This window comes from Macaca nemestrina, chromosome 1, assembly GCF_043159975.1.
Source record: "Macaca nemestrina isolate mMacNem1 chromosome 1, mMacNem.hap1, whole genome shotgun sequence".
NCBI lineage: Eukaryota > Metazoa > Chordata > Mammalia > Primates > Cercopithecidae > Macaca > Macaca nemestrina.
Genome location: NC_092125.1, coordinates 64,155,815 through 64,182,694, shown reverse-complemented (window position 1 = coordinate 64,182,694; position 26,880 = coordinate 64,155,815). Strand labels below are relative to the sequence as shown.

Sequence of the window (26,880 nt, the reverse complement as noted above, 5' to 3'; positions counted from 1 at the left end):
TGTGTATGTGGTGTGTATGTGTGTGTGGTGTGTATATTGTGTGTATATTGTGCGTGGTATGTGTGGGTGTTGTTTGTGTGTGTGATGTGCATGTGTGGGGTGTGTGTGGGTAGTGCGTGTGGTGTGTGGCATGTATGTGTTTTATCTGTGTGTGTGCTGTGTGTGTTGGCGTAGGGGAGGAGTGTGTGTGTGTGTGTGTGTGTGTGTGTGTGTGTACAGGTACTGGGGTAAGGGCAAAGCATGAGGACCAGAACCTCTTCCTACCAGGCTGATGGTAGACTGAATCTTCTACCCATGTGTATCTAAAACCTCAACGAAAACAAAAGGGTGCCTTCCAGCAGCAGCAGAAGTTTCTAAAGCCAACCAGAGGCTGTTTATGGTGCCCACAAATGGGGCATGTTACCCTGCAGGCCCCTGACCCACAGCTCCCATCACCATGGGCCAGGGTTCCTATAAATGAAATTCTTCAAGGGCCCAAATCCAGTCAGCCTTTCCATTCCACTCCACCCCCTCCACCCACACAGCTGAGGTCACCCGGCCCAGCCTCTTTTGCAACTTTCCCAAGTCTGTGCACGAGAGGGAGAGGAGGAAAACTCAGAGGGAAGTGGCGTGGCTTCAACAGACTTTTTTTTTGGCCCGTCTTTGTCCCAAAGCCTTTTGCTTGGCCCTGCTGAGACCATCGCTCTAAGAAGAGACCACGAGACTGAGAGAGGACTCCCAGCCGCCCTCAGAGCGGAGGCCGAGTGCTGCGCAGCCACAGCTGTAAGTGCCCCGGGAGTTTGTCTCAGTGCTTCTGTCTGCCCCTGCAGCCCTGGGAGTTATTTGGGTGTTTGGGTGGAGGAGTGGAGGCAGGGAATGCAAGGATGAGATTTCCAATCTGGCAGCTTCAGAGTTTAGATCCAGCCCAAAGATCCCACCCTGGAGAAGCTCCCAGGGTGTGGCAGCAAGAAAGGACTTCCCTGCCTGTGCGAAGAGCTGGGGCCCAGCTCGCGACCCACAGAGGCCATCAGTCCCAGGACGCAGCTGCTGGCCCCGTCAGAAGAGGGCGGCGCTGCTGCCTCAAACCTGCAGGACCTGCCAGAAACTAGAGCCCTGGATGAGGGCAAAACCCTGCTGGCACCCAGAGTCCCCTTGTGACATTGACAGAGTGCCTTCTGGGATGCAACTGTGTTGGCCAGGGTCTCATCAGGGGAAGCTTGGCCCCTGGAGTAGGAAATTGTCACTCCTGTTCTAAATCATAAATATTTCTCCTTGCCCACTGCTGCAATGCCAGGGGAGCCAATGAATAGGGTCAGACGGATCTGGGTTCTATACCCAGTTTACCACCAACTAGTTGTTCTTGACCCAGGAGTCCACTGGGCTTCAGTGGCATTTTGTAAACTGCAAGTGCTCTATAATTGCTAGGTATTATGTATTAATACAAATAATTTCTTTGGGCTTACAGATCAATCTCCCACCAAAAAGTTCCCACGGAGATAGTAACTTGTCTATATCTTTAGACCTACACAGTGCTGGGGCTTAGTAAGCACACCCTGCCTGTGCCGGACAGATGAACAGATGGATGGATGAGTGGATGGACGGTTGTTCATGGAAACCTCTAGAATCCCAGCATTGGTCAGGCTCTTTAGTGGGATACAGAGAAGTGTGAGGCACAGCCCTGCCCTCCAGGAATGGACAGTCTACTCGAGGAGACAAAACCCACAAATAACCTAAAGGAAAAGAGCACCGAGCCTCCTGAAACCAGGGCTGTAGGTGCACTTCCCAGAGGGAGCAGGTCTAGACCTGCTAGGGTTGAGGTGGGTGAGGCGGAATTGAGAGCATTACTGGGAGGTAACAAAGCCTTGTGCTCTCTACATAGCCTCTTTTCACAGACAAACTTTGCTTCCAAGACTGTAGGTCCCATTATTTTTTAGGGTGGATATATTTGTCCTTTTCCAAGGTATGGGATCGGGAGGGAAGGTCCTGAAAGTGGACGAGAGCCTAGTAAGATAGTATGATGGGGGCGGGAGACTCTGTCTGCTTCAGAATCCTCACCTGCCCCTGCTCACTAGTCTCCTGTCAGCAGAAGTGATACCCTACACAACACAGATGGGACAGAAGATTGTGCCTGGTTTCAGGTTGGAGTCAGCGGGGTAAGGAGAGAAAGGAAGTGAGAAGTGAGAGCAAAGGGGGTTCCAATGTTTTTGGAGGGCTGGTCCCAGGCCCAGGGGCTTGGCAACAACTCAGTCCTTCTTACTCCACAGGGGCTGAGCTACCCTGTAGCTTTGGCAAATGGGCAGGACCAGGACTCCAGGCTTAGAAGTGCTGCTAGGCAAGAAGGGGAAAGAGTTAGGGACCTCCAGTGGGGAGTGAGTCACTGCAAGTTCTGCTCTGTGTGGACCAGGGCTGGCAGAAGGCAGAGTCTTGCATTTCAATCCTGCTTTTCACTGTTACTTAACTGTAGAGGATGACTCAGCCTGGCCTCTAGGAGGATTCCCTGGTTTGAAGCATCTGAGTCAGCTGAGTGGGTGGGATGAGGCTTAAAAAGACAGCTACTGCCAAAGCCCAGCAGAGATGACATGGAAAGGGACTCCAACCACTGTATGAGATCTGAATGTGCCTCCTAGGTGAGCCAGCCTGTGTCACCCCACACGCCGCCCCCACTTCCCACAGACCTGGTCCCAGTCACTCTCTCGTTGCTCCTAGTGACACTGGGCCCAAGGACTAGGCTCTTATAAAATAGCAGCCTCAGCAAACTCCTACCCTTCTGGGATGGGGTAGGGGAACCTGCAGCGGCAGCACACCCAGAGTGAGCATCCAGGGGAAAGAAGCAGGGAGGAGGTGAGATGCAGGAGTCCAAAGTTAAGGCCGAGGTAACTTACAAGGATCTTGAGCACTTTTTGTGTGGCCCTCAGGAGAAATACTCCCAGGAGCGGGAGGCAGCTCCATGGGGCCGGTCTGGCTCTACCTTTTGTGGATGTGGAAGAGATGACTCAAGCACAGGGTGGTGCTTGGCATCAATGACATTTGAGGTCCTTGTAGGAGTGTACTGGAGCAGGCTCCATGCTGGTGGCTTGAAGTCAGCCATGGTGTAAGTGTTTACACCATAGGAAGTGGCAAGCATGACCAACCAGGACCGTGGCCTCTAGACTCACCCCGTCTCCCAGTTGGTAAACAATTATCTGGATCCTTCCCAACTTGGGGACCCTGCTGTGCTATAAGATCATGACACATGTCACCTGCAGAGGAAGCCACAGCCACGAGTGATGTCCATTTTACCCATGAGGGAACAAATGCCCCAAGGTTCAGTAACCCACCCAAGGTCACAGATGTGTGGAGCTGGGATGAGAATTCTGAGTCCTGAACTCACGATCACTCCATGGCACCAGACGGCCTCACTCTCTTGCCCACAGAAGGAATTTGTCCTATCTGAAATCACGCTCAAATTACTTTGGCCTGCCATCCACACGTCTTTTTAAAGAAATGTTAAGTGATTAGTTGATATTCTTAAATTACAAAAACAACTTAGGCTTGTGTAACAAATTTTTAAAGCAAAACATATATAACATAAAACGATAGCTCTCAGCCTCTAATCTACCTTTCCCATCTCTCTTATGAATCATTTAATGTATATCTCCCCTTAGCTTTCTGTATCACACCATATAAAACATTCAGTGATTTTCTTTTTTCTTACTTAAAGGCCTCATGTATAGCTTCCCACTTCATTATTTCGTGTTTTTAAAACTGCCCTTGGCCCGGCGTGGTGGCTTACACCTGGAATGCCAGTATTTTGAGAGGCCAAGGTGGGAGGATCACTTGAAGCCAGGAGTTTGATACCAACTGGGGCTACAAAGCATGATTCCATCTCTACAAAAAATGAAAAATAAAAAATCAGCCAGTCATGGTGGCATACACCTGTAGTCCCAGCTACTTGGGAGGCTGGGGCGGGAGGATCACTTCAGCCCACGAATTTGAGGTGGCAGGGAGCTATGATCATGCCACTGCACTCCAGCCTGGGCAAAAGAATGAAGCCCTGTCTCTAAATAGATAGATAAATAAATAAATAATAAAACTTCCAATTGTTCCAGAGTATTAATGGATCAGACTTTATGTAGAGAGTCTCATACTGGTGGACAGTTAGATTACAACAATGCTTTAGCAATCACCTTTGTACACATATGTGTTTGAGCTTATGTGTGAGTATTACTGTAGGACAGATTCCTAGAATGAGAACCTAGGCTGTGTGCATATTAAGTTTTGATATTGTCCAATTGCCTTCCAAAAAGACCATGCTAATTCATGCTCTACCAATAATATACAAGAGTGTTTCCCCAACACACTTGCCAACCCCAAACATTGTCATCAATCTTTTTAAATTTTTGCCACTCTACTGGGTGAAAATAAATGGTATTTTGAAATGTCAATTTCCTTGATAGTAAGGTTGAGTGTGTTTTCAAAGCTTACTAATTCTTTATAAGATTTCAATTGGTAACTTGTTCATGTTCTTTGCCCATTTTTGATAGGTGTGTTGCCTTTTATTATCTATGAGTGCTTTACACATTGTGCATAGTGATCTACCATTATGTGTCTCACACATACCTTCTACCTTCCTCGTCGTGGCCTCCCTGCATCAAACCCTCACCCATCCAGCCCCTGAGCTCTCTAACAGGGGCACTATGGAGCAGGGCATGTAAGTCTCATTCTAGTTTTACAGACAGTAGAACCCAGTAGTTAAGAGAGCCGGCTCTCGGGTTAGGCCTGGACTCCAATCCCAGCTTCAAACCCTGCTCTGACACATGCAGGCTTTCTATCTTTAGGGCTGAACTGCTTAACCGCTCTAAGCGTCCGTTTCTTCAATGGTAAAACAGAGATAATAATAGTATCAGTCTCACAGGCTATCTTTGTGTGCGATAAAATAGCTAACGTTTCTTGAGTCCTTAATTTCTGCCAGTAAATGTATAACAATATTCTATGAATATTGTATTCTATGTGTTCAGTGTATTATAATAATGTATAATTTGTTTAACCCTCACAATGCTATTGTGTATTTGTGTATTCACAAAGCCCTCAGCACAGTGCCCACCAAACAAATGTTAGCTTGTAACATGAGATGTACTCCAGCACTGCTGCATGGTCCTGTGACAGCGTGTGAAAGCATTGCCCTCTGCCTAGCATGCTGTGTCTCTGACCCTGTGGTCAGTCCTTACATATAGCACCTGTTGGGCAACTCCAGTTCTCTCTATCCCCACTGTACCTCTCTGCCACTTTGGCAGCCTTTCTCTGTCTTCTCCAACTCTCCTAGGATTTTGTTGAAATTCACCAAATCTGAGCCCAATCCCCTAGATTCCTGTGCACACAGATTCTATGGGTTCAAACTCTGATGATTAGGAGGCATGACACAGGAAAGTCTTCTCAGCGTTTTTTGTTTGTTTGTTTGAAACGGAGTCTCACTCTGTCACCCAAGCTGGAGTGCAGTAGCGTGATCTCGGCTCACTGCAACCTCTGCCTCCCGGGTTCAAAGGATTCTCCTGCCTCAGCCTCCTAAGTAGCTGGGATTACAGGTGTGCGCCAACAAGCCCAGCTATTTTTTTTTTTTTTTTTTGTATTTTTAATAGAGATGGGGTTTCACCATGTTGGCCAGGCTGGTCTCAAACTCCTGACCTCGTGATCCGCCCACCTCAGCCTCCCAAAGTGCTGGGATTACAGGCTTGAGCCACTGCACCCTGCCTTCTCAGACTTTGATTCAAATACTAGCTCTTCTACTTACCCCCTGTGCAGGCTTGGGTGAATTGTGATTACTCAGCTTCTTGGAGCTTGGTTGTACTTGTCTCAGAGAGTGATGGTGAAGATGGCCTGCCCTCGGTGGAATACTTAGCACAGCCCACTGCAGGGGCTCAGCCAGTGCTGCCTCTTCTCCCGCTTTTTCCTGCCTGCCTTTGGTTCTGACTTTCTTTCTAAGGTATTGTGTTGCTTTTTAAAGCTAAGCTAGCATGTTGTATCAATGCCTTTAGGAAACAGCTTCCCTTTGCTCCTAGGCCCCTTCCAAAGTGATAACAAATACTTCGAGAGCCATGCTTTTTCAGGGGTTTCTGAACCATTTCTCCTTTGACTGATTTCCCTCGTGGACAGCAGCATCCGTTACAAAATGCCAGCCCAAGTTCAAGCCTTGAACTGCCTTATTCTACATGTTGGAATATAGGAAATGTTTGCTGAGTGAATGAATGAATGAATGATTGAGTCAATGCCAGGATCTTTGGTCAGATATTCACAGTCCATCTTAATCTTGCTTTCTCTCCAGCCTTTCCTTCCTTTACACCTTTCACCTCACCCTTCCCTGAAGCAAATCGGCCACTTTCTCCATTCATCTGTTCCCAAGGCTTTGGTTATTTCATTCCCTCCCCAACCACATGCTTCATTTCTTCAGGACCTAGTTCTGCTGAATTCTCAAGCACTTTCCCTGTGCCTCTCCTGGGGTGCTGTGTACTTTCTCTCTGGTGCCATCACTCAGCCCCTGTCCTTTCTTCTTTGATGACTCCCTGTGGTGGATTCCTATTTGTTCCATCTCTGTGCTGTTCCCAGTGTCTAGTACAAGACTTTGCATGCAGTAGGCATGTAGGCATTTGAAGCATGAATGGATGGACCATCAAGAAGACCCATTGCTCACCATGCCAACCCAGCACTCTCGGGTTACAGCAGAAGTTCCAGTGCCACCAACTCCAGCTCCTGGGACAAACAGCTCTGAGCAGAGCTTCACAATCACCTTTGGTCCATGATATGGTTTGGCTTTGTCCCCACCCAAAATCTCATCTTGAATTGTAATCTGAATTGTAATTCCCATGTGTTGGGGAAGAGACCTTGTGGGAGGTAATTAGATCATGGGAGTGGTTCCCCCATGCTGTTCTTATAATAGTGAGTGAATTCTCACAAGATCTGATGGTTGTTTAAGGGGCTTTTCCTCACTTTGCTATACACTTCTCTCTCCTGCTGCCATGTAAAGAAGGATGTGCTTGCTTCCCCTTCCATCATGACTGTAAGTTTCCTGAGGCCTCCCCAGCCACGCGAAACCAACTGAACCTCTTTCCTTCATAAATTACCCAGTCTTAGGCAGTTCTTTATAGCATGAGAACAGACTAATACAGTCCATGACATGGTTCATGAAGGGGACACTAACAATCCTAAATCTCTGGGGGATTCCCGTTTTAACTTTGTGTCTCAACTCTCATGGCCAATGAGGTCCAGCTCCAGCAGATAAGGCATTTTTCACCAACAAGACATCTTGAGTCTTTGGGGCTTAGCTGGTTCATTCTCCAGTTGGAAAGCCCAGACTCAGAGAGGGGAAGTAACTGGCCCATGGTCACACATTGGCAAAGTGAGAACCAGAACTAACACCTTAGGATGTCCTATTTACAGCTTTGTTCCAAGTACCAGGGGAAATACAAGCTGGCCGACTTTTGACACCTCATCTGAGCAGAGTCAAATCAAGGTTTACTCAGCATGCTTAGTGCATCCAAAGACAAACGACCCGGATGCATATGTGCATGTATGGGTGAAACAAAGGGCCAGTTAAGCGTGTATCCTACAACAGTTTTGCTTTACCTTGTTAAACACACACACACACACACACACACACACACACACACACACATTTACATTTCTCTTATAGGAACAAGACATATTTATTGTAAAAAAAAAAAAAGAACGTATTAAAAAGCATAGAGAAAAAAATTAAAATCATGTGATTTCCTACCACCCAGAATTAATAACCTACGTTTTTTAATTGACAGATAAAAATCGTACACACTTACCATATACAAGATGTTGTTTTGAAATATGCATACATTGTGGAATGGCTAAATTGAGGTAATTAACATCTGCATTATCTCACATACTTATCTTTTAGTGGTGAGGACACTTAATATAAACTCTAGTAGGAATTTTCAAGAATACAACACATTGTTGTTAACTGTAGTCACCATGCTGTGTAATATATCTATTGAATTTACTCCTAGCTAACTGAAATAGTTTATCCTCTGACCAACATCTCCCCAACTGCCCACCCAGCCCAGCCCCTGGTAACCACTGTTCTACTCTCTACTTCTATGAGTTCAAATTTTTTAGATTCCACATACAAGTGAGATCATATGGTATTTGTCTCTTTCCCTGAGTTATTTCACGTAACATAAGATCCTCCAGATTTACCCATGGTGTCATAAATTGTAAGTTTTTTTTAAAGCTGAACAGTATCCATTGTGTACATATACTGCATTTTCTTTCATTGATGGACACTTAGGTTGATTCCATATCTTGGCTACTATGAACAATGCTGCAGTGAACACGGGAGTGTAGACATACTGATTTCATTTCCTTTGTCTATATATCCTGTGGTGGAATTGCTGGAATTTTTAATATATTTCTTTCCAGGCCTTTTTCTATACAAGTGGGAACTCCTTTAAGTGTTGGGGTGGTATTTTGTGTACAGTTTACCATCTTCCGTTTTCCATTTAGATCTTAAGGCATCCTAGGATCCTATTTAGATCCTAGGGCATGAGCGTTTCCCCATATTATTGTAATATTCTCAAAAACTCCATTTAATGGCTGCTTAATAGTTCATTGTGTGCTATGGTTTAACCACTACTTTAGTGTTGGATATTTATAAACAGTACAGTGAAGAACATTCTTGAACAAGTCTTTACTCACATTTCAGATAATTTCTTTAGGACAAATTCCTAGAAGTGGAGGGTGGGAACATTTTTAAGGCTCTCAACACTTGCTGCCAATAGCTTTCCAGAAACATGGATGAATTACACCCCTGCCAGCTGCATTAGAGAGGAGCCTTTTGATTCTGCAGTTGCAGCAAGACCTCAGACTGGGGGAGGGGCACTCTTCCACCCAGAGCCTCTGGGCAGTCCTGACAATGGACCCCTTGTCCTGCCCACCCCCATCTCTTCCTCCTGCATGCCCCTCCATCCCTGGCTCCAGGCTGGGCTGTCTGCAAGGCCTGTGTTCAATCCGGTCCTGCCTTCTTGGCACTCCAGGCTGCCTCCAAGAGCTGGGTTGGTAGAGCTGAGGGATGAGAGATTTACCCGTTCTGGAGGGTCACCACCCTTCCAGCTTTGGGGAGGCCCCCAGGGAAAGTGAGGGAGAAGATGTATGAAGATTGCTGAATTATGTGCCTCTTTCGGAGAACCCCACCCAGTCTCCAGGGCAGTAACTTGCCCATTTAAAAGGGGAAAGCAGAGGCCACACTCAGTGACAATGGCTGTAAGGAACACTGGCCAGCATGTGGATGACCTCTGTTTCCTTACAGGCTCTGAAGCCCCTCCATGAATCCCCGGAAGAAGGTGGACCTGAAACTCATAATCGTCGGAGCCATTGGGTAAGCCAAGCTCAGCTCTGGGAGTTGGGAAGCAGCCCCTCACCCAAGGACAGTGAGACTCCCGGTGTGTTCCCATCTCCCATAGGTCCCTTTCTGATTCAGGGTGACACCAGCAACGGTATCCCACCCTCCAAAAAGCTTAGTTGGGAGAAAGAAGCTGTGTGTAAACAGATGGTTTCTAGTCCTAGATCTGCAGTGACTCTGCAGTAACCAGCTGTGTGAATTAGGCAAGCCATTTAGCATCTATCTGTCCTCCCACGTCCTACACACACAGAAAAAACCTGACCATCACTGTAAGATATTCCACTGTCTCCAGACTACTCTGCTCACTCTGCTTGGCTTCTACTTCTGGAAACCATTTCCTACTCCCTTGCTATTCAAAGTGTGGTCCATGGACCACAGAAATTTGAAATTCAGAATCTCAGGGAGAGACAGTGGCAAGAGGGGCCTGGGGAGATTCTGAGAATGGTATGGAAGCATGTGCACGTGTGTTTGCATGTGTGTGTTCACATGTGTCTGGAATTTTCCTCAGTGTGGGAAAGACCTCCCTCCTTCACCAATATGTGCACAAGACGTTTTATGAAGAATACCAGACCACGCTGGGGGCCAGCATTCTCTCCAAGATTATCATATTGGGTGACACAACTTTGAAGCTACAGGTGAGCAGCCTTCCTTTTCCCTCTTCAAAGTACATACACTGAAAATCCGCCCCACACCCCAACAGCCACTCATGTAGGAATGTGCACCAGAGCTGGAAAGGTCTAGAGCAGAAATGGGCAAACTTCAGCTCATGGACCAAATCTGGTCCACCTCCTATTTTTGTAAATAAGACTGCACTGGGGCACAACCATACCCATTGGTTAACTTATCATGTTATGCACTACAATGGCAGAGTTGAGTAATAATTGGCATACAGAGACAGAATGACCTGCAAAGCCTAAAATATTTACTATCTGCTCCTTATAGAAAAAAAAGCTGATGCCTGATCTAGAAGGAAGGGCATTAATCCAGGAGTTGAGAGTCCCCATGCCTAGTCTCAGGTTCTCTGGAAAACTTGGCAGGTGATCTTAGGCAAGACATTCCCAAGGTCCAAGTTTCCAAATCTGTCAGATGGGAATAACAATTCCCACCTTGATGACCCAGAGGAAAAATGAGAGGTCGGATGTGAAATTACTCTCAGGATGTTAAATGTTACCGCAGAGGTGTTGGAGTGTATGTGTGTGGGAGGGTCAAGATGCCTCGGTGTGAAAGAACCATATGCACCTGTACCAGGGCTTGCTGCTCCCTACCCAGCACAAGAAGCCTTGACATGATGTAACCCAGCTGGGCCACCTTCCAGCCACTCATCACAGTCCCATGGGGCGGCTGCTTTCCCCTCCAGATATGGGACACGGGCGGTCAGGAGCGGTTCCGCTCCATGGTGTCCACGTTCTACAAAGGCTCTGATGGCTGCATCCTAGCTTTTGATGTCACCGACCTGGAGTCTTTTGAAGCCCTGGATATCTGGCGGGGTGACGTCCTGGCCAAGATTGTCCCCATGGAGCAGTCCTATCCCATGGTGTTGTTGGGGAACAAGATTGATCTGGCAGACCGGAAGGTACTGTTCATTCATTTATTCATTCAACAAATATTATATGAGCATCCACTATGTGCCCAGCACAGTGTTAGGTCCCACACATACAGAGCTGAATCAGGCATAGTCCTTACTTCAGGAATTTCACAGTCTAGTAGTGGATACAGACACTTTAAAAGATAATTATAAAATAAAATGATAATTACGATACCATATGGTAAATGAAATAATAGAGATATACCTTGGGCATTAAGGAGCCATAATAAAGGGGCATCTACCCAAGCCTAGAATATAGGACAGGCTTCCTAGAAGAGTTGCGTTCTGGGCTGAATAAACAGCATGATATAAACTGAGAGCTAAAGGCAATTAAGGCATCAGATGTAGGCAGGAGGCAGGTCTCAGTGGAATTTGAATTAATCTGTAGCACAGGGTTTCTGCCTAGGTCAAGTTGGAGGTCTGCAGTTATAAATTCTTGGGTATACAAGTTTTCTGGGGAAGTAATAATTTTTTTATTAGCTGAACCATATTCCAGACCATCGGGTTAACCGCTTGACAGCTGGTCTGCCCTGTGACTACAGTGACCCCACTTGTGTTTACCATTACAGGGCACTGAGAAGACAGCACTTTTAATCCTTGCCTACTAATGAGGAAAGAATATGGCAGACTGAATTTGTAAAAGATGCTCTTGGGCCAAAAGTCCAGATGCCACCAAAAAGAGCTGTTTAAACCAAGTTTCTCTTTTTAGTGTTTCAAATAGAGAAAAGTAATGGGGAACTGGATCATCTTGTCTGAACTGCATTTTCACAATGGTTCAAATTGAGAAAAGCAATGGAAATGAGGCATCATTTGGCGTGATGAAGTGTGTTTATGCATGGAGAAAGGGAGGGAGGGATGGTGCTTCCAACTGAGCTACCATCTACAGAAGAGAGAGCCTCTGGTTCATAGAGAAAGAAACATTTTTTGTTTGGACATGCTGAGTTTGAGGAGCTTGTACAACTAGTTGGAAATGGCCAGCAGGCTTTGGAATGCATAAGAATGAAATTTCAAAGGAGAAGTATGTGCTGGAAATAGAGATCTAGGAGTCATCTGTTCCGTGGTCACTTCAGGTTGTAAACTCCATGTCAATTCTCTAATTACAAATATCCAGCCTCAGATAATAAGCAAGGTCTTAAGTTCATTCAAAGGCAAGGTGTCTCCATTTTTCCCCCACTGGGATCAGCTGTGGGTGAGAACCTTGTGGTCTAAGAGAGGGAATAGGTCCTTGGAATCTCACCGCCAAGCTTAATGTCCATCCACACTTCCTCCTCTTGTCTGGGGTAGTAATTCCAGTTTCAGACCCTGCCAGGAGTAAAGCAGGAAGAGGGAGAAGAGGTCAGGAGAGCAGGGCAATTCTAATTTGACTGGTACTATCATAAGACAGTCTTGGCTGGGCGCGGTGGCTCATGCCGGTGATCCCAACACTTTGGGAGGCCAAGGCAGGCGAATCATGAGGTCTGGAGTTTAATATCAGACTTGCCAACATGGTGAAACCCCGACTCTACTAAAAATACAAAAGATTAGCTGGGCATGGTGGTGGGTGCCTGTAATCCCAGCTACTTGGGAAGCTGAGGCAGGAGAATCGCTTGAACCAGGGAGGCGGAGGTTGCAGTGAGCCGAGATCGTACCACTGCACTCCATCCTGGGCAACAATGTGAGACTTTGTCTCAAAAAAAAAAAAAAAAAAAAAAGACAGTCTCGCACTCTCTGGCCTGACAGGTGTTGCAAGCTCTTTCTTCTGTGGGTCACTCGTGTGGGTCCTTTGGAAGTCTCCACTGGGAACATTTCACTGTACCTCCCATGACAAGGGTCTTGCATTCTCCTCCCCAACCCCTAGCTTTCAGCATCCCCACCCCATGGGGGTCACCTTTTCCTCCAAGCAGTTTCTAAGTGGGATTTAGCCAGCCCCAGCCTGTTGTGCACTCTCTTTCTCTCCCTTGCTCTCTCTCTCTCTTTGTTGAATCCACATGTCCTTCACAAGGTACACACATGCGTTCTGGCTCCACTGGGGGACAAGGGTAAGCTGGTGCTCGGTGCAGCCTCTTCTCTCTCTGCCCTGTTGCCTGTTGCCTCAGATACCTCAGGTATGTGTCAGACACCAGTCCACCATGTCCACCAAACTCCAGGGGTTGTACATTAACGACTCTCCTCAACACCATCTTTCAGCTAGAGGTGAGTCCTTACCTGTTCCTCCTCTTGGGAGAAGCAGGGGTAGTTGTACCCACAATACAACTCTCTCCAAGGAAATCCCTCCTAATCCTCATTTTCAAGCCTTTTATATCCATGCTGTGGGATTTCAAGTCATCCAAGGGAGTCTTGGTCATGAGCCTTTGGGGATATGTACCCAGGGTGGACTGTCTCCACTTGCTTTATCTCTGACATCTGTCCAGTTGTTGTGCCTCTGCCAAAACTTTCATTTTAACTTCCATCTTGTTTCTTGTCTGTAGGGTCGGGGGAGGGAAACTGGGGAAGTACAAGACCAAGAGTCAGTGAAATAAGAGGTGCCATCTTCTGTTGAAAGGGAGGAAACCAATACGAGGCTTAAGAACCATGAGGAAGCTTTGCCAGTTACTCTTGGAAGAAGTGGGAGGAGGAGCCACTTGGGGACAAGGACAAGATCTGATGGGTGACACCAAGGACTCCACCGAAGGAGGAGACCATGAGTTTGAGGTGGGGTCTGTGTAGGGTACAAGCCAGGAGCAAGGAACTTTGGACTAGGGCTTTTCCAACCAAGAGAAGAGGAAGGACAGAGCTGTGAGGGCACCAAGAAACCATGAAGGAAAGAAGAGGGACCAGGGAAGGCGGAAGGGCCAGGGCTGGGGTGGCAGAGGCTGGGGAGCAGGGCAGCAGGAGGGAGGGCCTGAGGGGGTTGAGGGAAAGGAGATCAGGGCACAGGAGACCAGGTTTCTTCTTTTACAGAGGTCCTGAGAGGAAGAGGCTGACATGGAGAGAATGTGGGCAGCAAAGGATTTCTGAGGCTACCATGAGAGGTGGCCGTTGTGTGTTGAGGGGTTAGGAAGCCTCACTAGATGGCAAGTGTTTAGTGAATGAGGGGCATCTGGCAAGGTGAGGAAGGCAGGTGTTGACTTGCGGGAGTAGAGGGGGTCCAATCCAAGCCTCAGGGTTGGGTGAGCTTTGGTGCCCAGAGAGAGGAAGAACAAAGGTTTGAAAGAGGCAGTGAGGCACCAGGCAAGCCAGCCCCCTCTCTCGGATCTGTGATGAGTAAAGTCTGCAAATAGCCCCAGTGCGGAAGGCAAGAGGGGGCGCTGGGGAAGCATGACTCTAGGAAAAACCAGGGTTCAGCCAGACAGGGAGGTCCCTGGAGAGGTGGAGGAGGGGTGAGGAGAGGATGGAGGAGAGGGGAGCCTGTCTCCCAACAAGGTAGGCCCAGGGATGGGGTTTGTAGGGGAGGTGGACTAGGATAGGGGAGGGGAGGAGGCACTGAGTGATAGTGAAATCAGAACAGGGACGTGGAGAGGAGGAGATGGGTGGGAGAGAGCAGAAGGACTTTAATTCTGAGACCTGGGATTATAAAGCCCCAAGAGGGGAGGCTGGGAAGTGCCAGCCTTCAAATGTCTTTACTCTGCACAAACCTAGCAAGGGCTCTGCCTTCCCCTGGCCAGGTGTTGACATGGAGAAGGAGCCAAGAGGTACGTTCTTGTGGGGCGCCTTCTTCTCGGAGCCCGTCCCGCAGATGCGGGCTCACACCCGCCCACCTGGTCCATATGCCTCCGTTACCTCCTCTGCGGGGTGGAAACCAGAACACAGACTTCCTGAGACTGAGTAATAATAGGAAGGATGTGATTTCCATAATGGAAATGATGGAACGAGGAAATGATCCTCCTTATTATTATCTCCAAGGGACAGCTGGGAAAATACAGCAGCTTCTCCTATCTAATAAGAAGAAAATTAGTATTTAAAATGTACTGCAGCTTGGTCCAGCGGCTCACGCCTGCAATCCCAACACTTTGGAGGACCAAAGTTGGGGGACAGCTTGAGCCCAGAGTTCGGAACCATCCTGGGCAACATGTCGAGACCCCATCTCCACAAAAAAAAAAAATTTTTTTTTTTAATTAACCGAGTGTGGTGGCACACCTGTATTCTGAGCTACTCGGGAGGCTGAGCTGGGAGGATCTCTTGAACACGGGAGGAAGAGGCTGCAGTGAGCTAAGATCACACCACTGCACTCCAGCCTGGGCGACAGAGCAAGACACTGTCAAAAACAAAACAAAACAAAACAAAAAACCGCACACACACACACATACATCATATATACACACATATACATACATATATATATACACACACACATTTATAATATATATATAGCCAGTTTAGGAAGGTGAGAAAGTTCTGAAGATGAATAGTGGGGAATGTACAGTGTGAATACAATATGAATGTACTGAATACCCATGAACTGTATGCTTAAAAATGGTTACAATGAGTCAGGTACATTTTATCTGTAATCCCAGCACTATGGGAGGCTGAGGTGGGAGAATCGCTTGAGGTCAGGAGTTCAAGACCAACCTGGGCAGCATAGCAAGACCCCCCCATCTCTCCAAAAACAAAACAAAACAAAACAAAAATTCAAAAAAAAAAAAGTATTTCATTTAAAAATAGTAAATTTTATTAGGTATATTTACCACAATAAAAACAGGCATATATGGCCAGAATAATTTTAAAGAAATTACTGATTTAGCTTAAAAAAAATCCCTGCTCCTTCTACAGAAGGTAATAGGGAAAAAAATAGTTTGTTAGAAAGAACAGCTTTGCTGGCATCTGTGCTACCAGGAGTTTATTCACTGGGGCACGAATTATTTGCTGTGTGCTCAGGTGGGTAATTTCTGATTTACCAGTGATTCCATAGACTTAAGATCATGTTTTCTAAAAATATCCTTTGTTATTTTTAGTGATGGCTTAATGGTTTAGTAATTAGTATTTGACATGCTAATTTTAGCACTTGTATAATCGATTATTTTAAATGCACATGAGATGGAAAAGCATCATAAATAAAATGATGCCAGCTGGACTAATTTTGTCAAATGTTTGCCTTCCAATGAACAAGCAAAATTGTAACCAGAAAAGTGAAATGTCAATAGTATATTGTTGACCAAAAGTAACATTAATGCAAGCAATACTTGCAGAATTGTCATACTTCCCAAGTCCCCAGTTATCACACCCTGAGCTTATTTTCAGAGTCAGAGCCTAAATTATAAATAACTTTCATTTTATAAATAAAAGATGAGACAATTTTTAAAATCATGAAACTGTCTCTGGGATTGGAAGAGAAAAGTGAAAAATACTGTCTGGGTAGCTTTCTTTCCAGGCCAGCTTTCTGAGGTTGGGGTGGGGAGGAGGGGGAGATATAAAAAGAATGTTAATTTGCAACATAATCACAATGATATTTCGGAGTCTGTATGCAATCATACAAAACCAAACAGAGAGCAGGGAGAAATGAGATTAAAAGTCTGTCATAACCGGGCACTTGGGTAGATCTGGTCATGGTAAGTCAGAGGAAAGGGTCAGCTGAGATCAGCTGGGACTTTTTATCCCAGTAAGACAGACATTCCCAGGACCTGCAGGAGCCACAGAGACAATTAAACAGGGGCAGTGTTTGATCTGCCTCGGCCTGCACTGTGTTCTGAGAGGGATGGAATGGTCCTTTCTCCATGAGAAAGACCTTGGCTCTCCTAAATACATTGAAATGGTGATTATAAAGTACCAGGCTCAGCAAATGCTCAATATGTGCTCGTTTCCCCTTCCCCAAATAATCAGACATCAAACTCGGTGTACCAATTGTCTTTGGAAGGAACCCAGAGGGCTTCCAGAGCATTTCCAGGCCAACATCACAAGTTGAACGCCGTTAGCACTTGAGTGGAGATGTAGTCATTCAGCCTGTGCCTAGTGGCTCGTGTGTGCCAGGCCAAGAGCTGAGCTCCTGACCCTGAGCTCCCAGAGGAAGACAGAAAAGGAGAGGCATGGTTCTTATGCAGCGCCCTGTAGAGGGCGACTCAGACTTCAGGGGGAGCACTGAGCTGGGGCTGCATCCAAGCTCTGCCTTCTCTCAGCTGTGTGATCTGGGGCAAGTTGCTGAACCTCTCTGAGCCTCAGTGTTTTTGTCTATAAAGTGGAACTGACAATGCCCATCTCACAGGGTTATGGAGAGGATGAGATGAGTTCATATGTGATAAAGTGACGTTTAACACAGTGCCTTGGCCCATAGTAGGAGCTTATTAATTGTTCCTAGGACCCTACCCTGGGGAAGCAGGGTCAGCCAAGACCCGAGTCTCTGCCCAGCAACAGGTCTCCTGAGTGTGAGCCTCCTTAGCTGGGCTGGAGAAGAAAGTCCTCCATTCCAGCCCTTCCTGGTTGGTGTCTCTCATGTGCAGCTCTCTTTGAAGGGACTGACAAAGGAGGCAATGGTGGAAGAAGTTCTTAGTTTAGGCTTAGGAAGGCAGCAAAATGCAGTGGGCTGTAATTCCACCAGGCCTGTGTTCAAATCCTGCTCAACCTCACAAACTCTGGGCAAGTTTTTTTTTTCTCCAGGCCTCCGTTTTTTCATCTGTGAAATGGAGCTAACAGTTCCCACCTCCTACATTTATATGTAAAGTTATAGACACTTGGGAGGTTCTCAATAAATGGGAGTGGTGGTGGGCCTGGTGGGGATGGTGAGGATGTGATGGTGGCAATGGTGGTGATGGCGATGATGATAATACAGGAACCATGCTTATTTCTTCCCCTCATTCAGGTACCCCAGGAAGTAGCTCAAGGCTGGTGTAGAGAGAAAGATATTCCTTACTTTGAAGTCAGTGCCAAGAATGATATCAACGTGGTGCAAGCCTTTGAGATGCTGGCCAGTCGGGCTCTGTCGAGGGTGAGTGGCTGTGGTGGCAAGACCTGCTAAGACCGCCCCCTGGATTGGGGAGGGTCTCAGGAGCTTCCAGAGAAGAACATCTGGGGTACGGGCAGGGATGTGGGTGGGACGGGATTGCTCATCGTCTCAGTTAATTAGCTATGGAATGGGTTCAACAGCACTCCAGTTCTGGAACCGCAGAATGCCAGAGGTAGAAAGCTACCTTAGAGGGTGCAGTCAGCGGTCTGTCAGTCCAGCTAACTAACCAAATCCCTTGTGGAGTATCTAAAAACTCCAGTCCTGTACCTCAGCCGTGGAGATCCTAACTGAGGAAGGGTTTGAGAAGTGATGGTCTAGTCCAACCTTCATTGGCAGGAGGTGCCAGGCATTCACCCAAGTGAAATATCAAACCTGCAGGAGTTACTGACATCTTCCAATCAAAAAGATTAATAGACGTAGACCCCTAGGTATGAAGGTTCGTCAAGAATGTGTTGAGTGTGTGGCAGGCGCTGTACAGGCCCCGGGACCCTCTGTCTGAAGAGGCAGGCAGATAGGCCCCTAAGTGATTGTAATACAATGTGGCATGGTGGGACAGGACTTGGGGTAGGGCCTAGAGGAGGGGCACGCAGACAGCCCATGCCGCAGGGCAGGGGAGGGGGTGAGGAGGAGGGAAAGTGAAGAAGGGATTGGGAGAAGGGAGCAGTTTAGGTTGATGGCCAGGTTTCCAGCTTGGCAAATGAAGGGACAATGGATTAGTGATTCCATGAGCCAAGCAAGACAGGGAACAAAGGAGAAAGCAGGGGCTTCATGAGAGAAACGAGTAATGACGTCCATGTGAGCACATTGCATTCAAGGTTCCTTGAGACACCAGGTGAAAACGTCTGAATTCGGCAAGGAGGTGGGGAAGACCATGGAAGGCTGCCTGGAAGCAGTGGCATGGTTTTAACGTCAGTCTGGTGTGGAGTTTGGAAGCCCTGGGATTGGCAGGGGGAGGGACTCGGCTTGTGTCATCGTTCTGCCACATCTCATCAACATGGGCTTCTTAGGAGAGGGGAAAGCATCATCGCAGCAATGGTTCTGAATTGAGGAAATGGGCAAATAAGGGTAGGGGACTGGAGGCTTCCCCTATGTGGAAGCATCCACCGCCCCCATGGGCTACCCTCTGCAGCTGCGCTGGAAAGAAGCGCTCCAGGCCCCAGTGAGGGGTTGTCCCAGACAGAGAGAGGCAGCAGCTACCTCTAGCGGCTGCTCAGGGAGAAGCTCCCAGCTAGGCATCCTCAGGCTTCAGAGCCCTGATCTTAGGGTTCCCCTGACCCTCACTGGCTCTTCTGCTTCCCCTCCAGCCCTCACTGTCTCGGGAAAGGGAAAGCAGCGAGGTGTCCATCTCTTAGTGCTTGGTCAAGAAGTGGGCGGTGTAGTCTGCTCCCGAAGCACAGGCGTGCCTGCTCTTGCCGTCCTCCTGGAGTGCTGAGGAATGCTGTTTGCCCTTAGTGGTGATATTGATCAATAATCCTCCACAAGCACAGTGTGCAGCGACTGCCAAATGCTTAGTCACCAGGAAGCGTCCATCAGCCCACAGCCCGTGTCTGTGCATGGTTAACACCTGTGCTATCTGAGGAAGGAGTATCCTTTCTTCTTCAAATGATGTCCTTCCTACTGTATTGTGGGTAAATTAGGACCTTCTGACTCTGTCGCTGTTATGACATGGTGCTGTTTAGTAGACAGTGGCTTGTCTGCTTGTTGCTTTTTTTAAACACCCTTTCTTGGCAAAAGACTAAATGGGTAGCAATCCATGTCAGTCCCCCATGTTTATGGGGCATGTGCACTGATCAGAAGTCTGAAAGTCACAGGTGTGGTACCTGCGGTCAGACTGGCCTGGATTTGAATCCTGCCCTGGTTCTTTCAAGTGGACCCCTTGGCAAGACATATGACTATTCTGCGCTTCCATTTCCTCTCCATAAAACGAAAATAATTTGAGTCCATAAATATCCATTGAGTTGTCAGGCTAGACCTGGAGATACAGCCCTCAGTGCACTTGAGGTCAGTAGAGTGAGATATCCATAAGTGACTGTCCCGGAGTGACGTGAGTGCTGTGGGGTGTGGGATTAAGGTGAGAAGGTGACTCCCAGGCAGCTGGTGGCGAGGATGAGTGAGGATGCCTGCTCGGAGAAGTGACATGTCAGAAGGTTTGGAAGGCAATTCACAGTTTGCAGGTGGAGATGGTAGGCCATGGTGGGTGTAAGCAGGAGGGGAAGAAGGGCAGAGAGAAGGCCAAGGCCAGAGACCCAGGCATGAGTTCATGGGGCTTACAGGAGACACCTACTGTAGGTCTCGTTGGCAAGAAGAAGAAACCTGGCGTGGAGGAATGTCAGAGCATGGGGACGTAGTTCGTGATGAAGCCAGCAAGGCCACCAAGGCCTGGTGAAGCCCAGCCAGGAGTTCAGACGCCATACCACAGGCCCACGCCTTCCACATGGCACTGCTAGGCCACCCAGGGTACTCAGGAGCTCACCCAGGACCTTGAAACCCAACAGGGCACGACTTTCTGCAGTGTCTTTTTTGCTTAAAAACTTGAAGGAGAAATATTTTCACATAAAAACAAACACACTTAACTGGACATAGAATGTAAAATTCACATCGATTCTTAAGATGAAACAGAAGTTTACAAATACAGATTTTGAAGTCAAAGAAAAGTTTTCAAAGGCATTTCCTATAAGGAACTTCCCTTCCTTCCCAGGGAGATTGTGGGTTCATTTGCTCCAGCCCAGGGTGTTTTGAGAGGAGGATGTGGAAGGTGCTTCTACAATAAGGAGTGAGCCCCCAACAGGGGTGGGGCTCTGAAGTTGGAACGATCTGGCTTTATACTCAGCTCTACGTCTCACTGTGTGTCCCTGAGCAAGTCATGCAGCCTCCCTAAGCCACCACTTCCCTAACTTTAAAGTACAAATAATAATATCTTCCCCATGAGGTTATTGTGAGGGTTAAATAAAATACTATTGTAGTGCAGAGAGGGCATTACGTGCTGTTTTAAAATGGAGCTGTGTCATAGGGTTTTCAGCAGGGCAGCTTCGTGCTGCTGAAAGGATGGGCTCCATGGGTGGTGATGAAGAGGCTACTGCAATAGTCCAGGCGTGAGAGGATAGAGCTGGCAAGGTGAGGGTGAATTAAAGAGACTTTGGAGGTAGAAACTTCAGGAGCTGATGATGATCAGATGCAGGGAGAAAGGAACAGGAGCAGTTTAGGCTGATGACCAGGTTTCTAGCTTGGCAAATGAAGGGACAATGGATTAGTGATTCCTTGAGCCAAACAAGACAGGGAACAAAGGAGAAAGCAGGGGCTTCATGAGAGAAAGGGGTAATGACGTCCACATGAGCACATTGAATTCAAGGTTCCTCGAGACACCCGGTGGAAACATCTGAGTTCTGCAAGTGAGCCTTGTAGTAAAAAGAGCAATATGTGAGGCACCTGCTGAGTGCAGAGTAGGTGTTCAGTTAACATACTGAAAGAGACCAGAGTAGGTGTCCAATTAATATTCTGAAAGAAACCAGAGTAGGTGTTCCGTTAACATGCTGAAAGAAACCAGAGTAAGTGTTCAGTTAACATTCTGAAAGAAATCAGAGTAGGTGTTCAGTTAACATTCTGAAAGAGACCAGAGTAGGTGTTCAGTTAACATTCTGAAAGGAAAGAAGGTAGGTACATTACTTTAGTAACCAATTTAGCCACATTCAAGGTTTAGGGTATTTAGTTATTACAAAATATGACGAAGGATGCCCTAATAATTAAAGAAGAGATACCCACCAGCTTTGAAAGATGTGGGGTGGTGAGGTTTTGCTCCTAGAAAGTTAGCAATGCCAGCGGGGCATGGTGGCTCACACCTGTAATCCCAGCATTTTGGGATTACATCCGCCAAGGCAGATGGATTGTTTGAGCCCATGAGTTTGAGACCAGCCTGGTTGAAACCCCATCTCTACCAAAAATATAAAAAACTAGCCGGGCATGGTGGCACGTGCCTGTAGTCCCAGCTACTTGGGAGGCTGAGGTGGGAGGATCACCTGAGCCCGGGAAGTCAGGCCACTGTGAGCCGTGATTGTGCCACTGCACTCCAGCCTGGGCCATAGGAGTGAGACCCTGTCAAAGAAAGGAGGAAAGGGGAAGGGGAAGGGGAAGGGAGAGGGGAAGGGGGAGAGGAAGGGGAGGGGGAGGGGAAGGGAGGGAGGGGGAGGGGAGGGGGAGGAAAAGTTAGCAATACCATCCCTGCTGGGGCTTGTCAGGCCCAGCTCCAGTAGCACCGGTAGTACCGCCTAGAGGCCCAGTTCTGTTGGGGTTAATTGGAAAAAGACAGAATCACCACATCCAGTGGAGGGAAGCGGGCTGGCTGGTGGCTGCTCGGTGAATCACAGCAGCTTTACACGGTCCTCAGGATGCAGGACTTAAGGCAAGGCCACTGGGCCACTGTGGGGGACAGGGACAGACTCCCACAGTCACACCCCCACTGTAATGCTGCAAGCATTGGAATAGCATTTTATTACTTGCACAGTTAGATTCACAAGTTGTCAAGAGGCCTGGGGCCTGGAGAACAGAATGACATAGAAACCTAATTATGGCCTGGAAGTTTTGCAGAAAATCTGAGGAATAAGATGCTGCCATTGTCAGTGAAAATGATGTCATTAATGGGAGGGTGCAGATGTTATTAGGGCAACACTGGCATGAAAACCTCAGGCTCTGCCCATACAACAAATGAGGACGCCTCTCACACCTACCCCCGACGGCACTTGCTTTGCTGGCCCCAAGATCCTACCAGGGTGGGGTGAGGGATGGGGGATCCCCAAGAAACCAACTCTGTGACGAAGGACTGGACCCCAGGTTCAGCATCACGAGCTCTGTGCCATCGGGTTAAATTACTGCTCAGTCTGGGGATGGCAGGGAGTGATGAGGTGTCAAGGGATCTTCTTATGTATTTGGGGGGCCCAGCATCATCAAGGTGCAGGAGGCAGGGCTGGACACCGCCTCCTGAGGTCCAGGGTCACGAGCATTCACCAGCTGGGTGTCTGGCCTGAGCCTGGGAGCTGCCAGGGAGATAACATCAGAGAGGAGGAGGCAGCACCCCTGTCACTGGAGGTTGCCCCCCTGAGTAGGACACTTGAGATGGACTGCCAGGGACAGTTTTGTGTGACACACAGGAGGCTCCGCCCTTGCTCAGGTCCACGCCAATGCAGCACAAACCCCTTCCACACAGAGTGAATGCTCATCACTCACCCCGAGGACCACAGTACTGGCTGTGGGAGGAACATGAAGGAGATTGAGCTCTGTGACTAGCGGAGGCCACAGCAGCGTGAAGAGATGGGATTCCTTGAAGAAGAAACCCTTCAGCCTGAGGAACCCATCTGCTTAAAGAAGGGCCCCCTCCATATCACCCCAACCCCTGAACTGGGTCGGGGGCAGGCTCTTGGTGAGAAGTGGAGCCAGCTGGAAAGGCAGAAGCTTGACAGACTGAGAAGGGGCTTCCTTTGAACCCTTGTTGGGACAGGAGAGGCTGGAGAAGCAAAAGGGCCCAGGATTAACATTGAGTCCATTTTAGGGAGGGCTCCCTGGACGCAGCCAGCACAGAGGACCAACTGGGTTTTTCCAGGCACGAGTAGGGGAAGCTGGGAGATGGGCAGAATGAAAAGGAGGTTGGGGGTATTGGGAAATTTGCGGGAAGAGGTCTCCAGGAGAAATGAGGAGTGGCCATCACCTCTCTGCCTGAGCCCAAATGACAACTCAGCTGTCCCCTCTGGAGAATGGAAAATTATAGGACTTGGCTGGAGGTGAGGAGACTTGGACCGCTAATTCAGACACTGACCTGCTCTGGGCTCCTGGGAAGAGGCTGGAGGGGGAACACAGGGAAGAAGGAGGGTGGGGAACACCAGTGGCTTCCCTGTCTGGGCCTCAGTTTCCCACAAGTACAATAGGGAGGAAACAAGAGCCCAGGCTATGAGGCCCATTAAGAAATGAAGGGTGGGCGGTGCTCTCTGCACCTCAGGACATGAATGCTGGCCTCTCTTTCCTTCCCCAGTACCAGAGCATCTTAGAGAATCACCTCACAGAATCCATCAAACTCTCGCCAGACCAGTCAAGGAGCAGATGCTGCTGACCTCCGGACGCCTGCTCTAGACGCCCAGAAACAAAGCCTGCCCCAGGCCTGGTCATCCCAGGCTTGAGAACAGATAACCATCACCCTCCAGCCCCACTGCCTGCCCAAGCACAGCGCAGGGGACCTAGGCTCTGCGGCAGAGCCCTTGACCCGGTGCTGGGCCCAGAGTCAGAGGGCAGCCCCTGGCTCAGGCTGAGTCTAGTGACAGCGTCTGGGTGAAGCCGGAAATGTCACAGCCAAACCCTGGCCCTGCAGAAGTCACAGTTTCCACAGTGGCTGCACGTTTCCCCACCCGTCCACCCCTCAAACACTCCTGCTCCAGAACGCATATCTCCGCAGACCGGCCACTGACTGGAGTCTGGTTACATCCTCCTGTGGACAGACCTTCCTCACCCCCTCCCACCTCACACCCCTCAGCCACAAGCAAAGCTTTGGACAATGGCACAGCTCAGCCTCCCTCAACAAGCAGACGAAGGAGTAAAGCTCTGGACCCCACGGGCTGGGCCTGCCTCACCTCCTGGCAGAAGCTCGCGTGCCTGAGACCCCCTCTGCTCCCTCCAGGGTAGAGGACTGAGGGAGCACAGGAGAAGGCACGAGGGACCCTGGCTCATTCCTCCTTGCCGGGTGCTCAGGCAACTCACTGAGTCTCCATTTGTTTATCTGTCCTGTGGGGGTGATATTTGCCTTGCCTGTATCACAGTGCGGTTTTGAGACCAGAAGCTGTGCTTAAATCTAGTAGCTGTTGTTGATATGCATTTATTTACCTCTTTGACAAGTATTTTTGCGTATCTACTATATACAATGCATTGAAGTCCAGTGACAAACAAAACAGACAGGGACCCTGCCCTCCTGGAGCCGACATCTGGTGAGGGAGAGAGGCAATGGATGCAGACTCTAGAGAGATACTTCCAAATAGCAGGTAAGTGCTATAAACAAGGGGAAACAGGGCAATGGGATAGAGTGACAGGGGCTGGGATGAGTTGCTATTTTAGACGAAGTGGTCCAGGAGGGCTTCCCTGAGGAGGTGGCATTTGGTCTGGCGGCTAGAGAATGAGAAGGCAGCTGTCACCTGAGAGCTGGAGAAAGAACATTCCAGGGAGAGGGAGAATCAAGGCCCAAGGCCCTGAGGCAAGAACAAGCTTGCCATTTTCCAGGAACAGTGAAAGGACATCCATTGACCTAAGACTCAAAGCTACTGTCCCAAAGACAAAGCAAAGGGGGCCCAGTTCCCTTGGGAGGCTCCTTGATGCTCTGCTGCCTGACCACCAGAGGGCAGCAGTGCTCCTTGTCTTCCAGGCTGAACAGAAAGTGGGTGCTCATGAACGCTTTAGGAGCTGGGGTTTTGTCCTTCACATGCTCAAAATTTGTTCACGGGCTTGGGGCATGTTCAGCCCTTTGGGATTTGTGAGGCAGAGAATTCCAATTTCTTAGGCCTAGTAAGAAATGAGCAAAAACTTCAATATACATGACTCAGGCAAGAAATCAGCATCTGTGGCAAACGCTGGAATGAGATGCAAGAAAGCTCATGGAGTTTCCATCCCAGCAGATTGTAAGGCTGGAATCTTTTGCTTCCGGCTCCAGGCAGCACAGACAGGGCCCAGCCTGCAGAGGGTGGGCAAGATGTCCTCTCAGGGTCTTCAATGGCCAAGTCCATGCCCACCGCAGAATCTTTCTTCTACCCAGAAGTATCCTTTCCTGAGTTCCAAGCAGAGCTGGGGATGTTAGCCTATGACTGTCATCTGACTTGGAAGGTACACCTAGGGGTCAGGGGGAGATCAGCAGGGGAGTCTGGGAGCCGCTTCTCCCCGCACCTGGCTCTGGAGTGGACACCAGCATGGAGCCAGCACAGGAACGGGGGTGCGGGGGGGGCACGGCCTACAGCACAAGCTCTATCTGTGTCCTTCAGAAGTCCCGGGGAAAAATGATGTGCCCTCATGGGAATGGCATTTTGCACATCACACAGGCTGTCCTGGGAGTCAGGCAGACTGGATTGTCAAGTGTGGTGTGTATATAGCAGCTTGTACACTGCAGTGGACATGTGGACCATTTCTAAAGGTCACAGCAAATAATAAATGTGTCCTTCTTTGTTTTTATCTTTTGTGCTACTTAGATTTTATAGTTATAAAAATACATCTACATGGTTTGACATGAAAAAGATACTAAAAGGCAGACAACTAAAAGTGAACTGAGACTGGCTACATAATGTACAGAACCCAGGGCAAAATGGAGATGCCGGGTCTCTTGTTCAGACATTGTTAAGAGTTTCAAGACAGCAACAACAGAGCCTTCAATCAAGGATGGGCCCCGCTGAGGGCAGGTCACTCATTCATGAAATCAATCCTTAGCAAACAATGAGTCTCAGACACACTGCAGCTAGAATGGAAAAGATTCTGGGTCTGCAAGAGCCAGAGCCACGCTGAGATTCAATGCGAGTTCCAAACCACACATTTTGCACCTTCTTCAGACTCAGGAGCCAGGACAGAATGTTCCACATGTAGGGTGGGGATTGCAGGGGCTGAGAACCCACAGCCTCCATTCTGTCACAACCAGGGGACACCTCAACCCATCCCCCAAGCAGAGGGAACTGAGCCAACAATCAGGGCCACATAGAGGCCCTCCCTGTGCACCACCCCCACCCCACTCCCACCCTGCTCCCAAGTCTGGGACTGGCCCTCGGTGCCCACCCCAGCAGGTATAGGGATTGGCAGAGGAAGGCAGCATCTGGGGGCTGTGACTTCAGGCCGGCACAAGTGGCACCCACTGGAGCCTGGCTGGGGCTGTACAGGCACCTCTTCTGGAGCCCTTCATCACCATCCCTGTGAAGAAGAGGGCCAGGATGAATAAGACCACCCCGTGTCCAGCACAGCCCCGCTCTGAGGCACAGCTCCAGGCTGCCACCCAACAACAGAGGTAATCCGGGCCAGGGCTCT

The 26,880-nt window shown here is 48.6% G+C and overlaps 1 protein-coding gene across 3 annotated transcripts; it reads left to right on the top strand.

Annotated features, from left to right (window-relative positions):
- The first annotated feature begins 537 nt into the window (after nt 1-537).
- On the top strand, nt 538-26,543 carry LOC105484833 (RAB7B, member RAS oncogene family). 3 transcript variants are annotated; one of them, XR_011613278.1, is made up of 7 exons: nt 543-762; nt 9,287-9,355; nt 9,888-10,014; nt 10,737-10,952; nt 17,713-17,838; nt 23,873-24,869; nt 26,061-26,543. XR_011613278.1 is itself a non-coding variant. In XM_071079183.1 (6 exons), the coding sequence occupies exons 2-6, from the start codon at nt 9,303-9,305 to the stop codon at nt 19,206-19,208; spliced, it is 570 nt and encodes a 189-aa protein (XP_070935284.1). In that variant the 5' UTR covers nt 538-762; nt 9,287-9,302; the 3' UTR covers nt 19,209-21,764. The 3 variants fall into 3 exon arrangements, 2 of the variants coding, with proteins under 2 accessions (XP_070935284.1, XP_011745174.1); XM_071079183.1 differs by lacking the exons at nt 23,873-24,869; nt 26,061-26,543 and adding an exon at nt 19,161-21,764 and having other exon boundaries at nt 538-762; XM_011746872.3 differs by lacking the exon at nt 26,061-26,543 and having other exon boundaries at nt 23,873-26,043.
- The last annotated feature ends 337 nt before the right edge of the window (nt 26,544-26,880 follow it).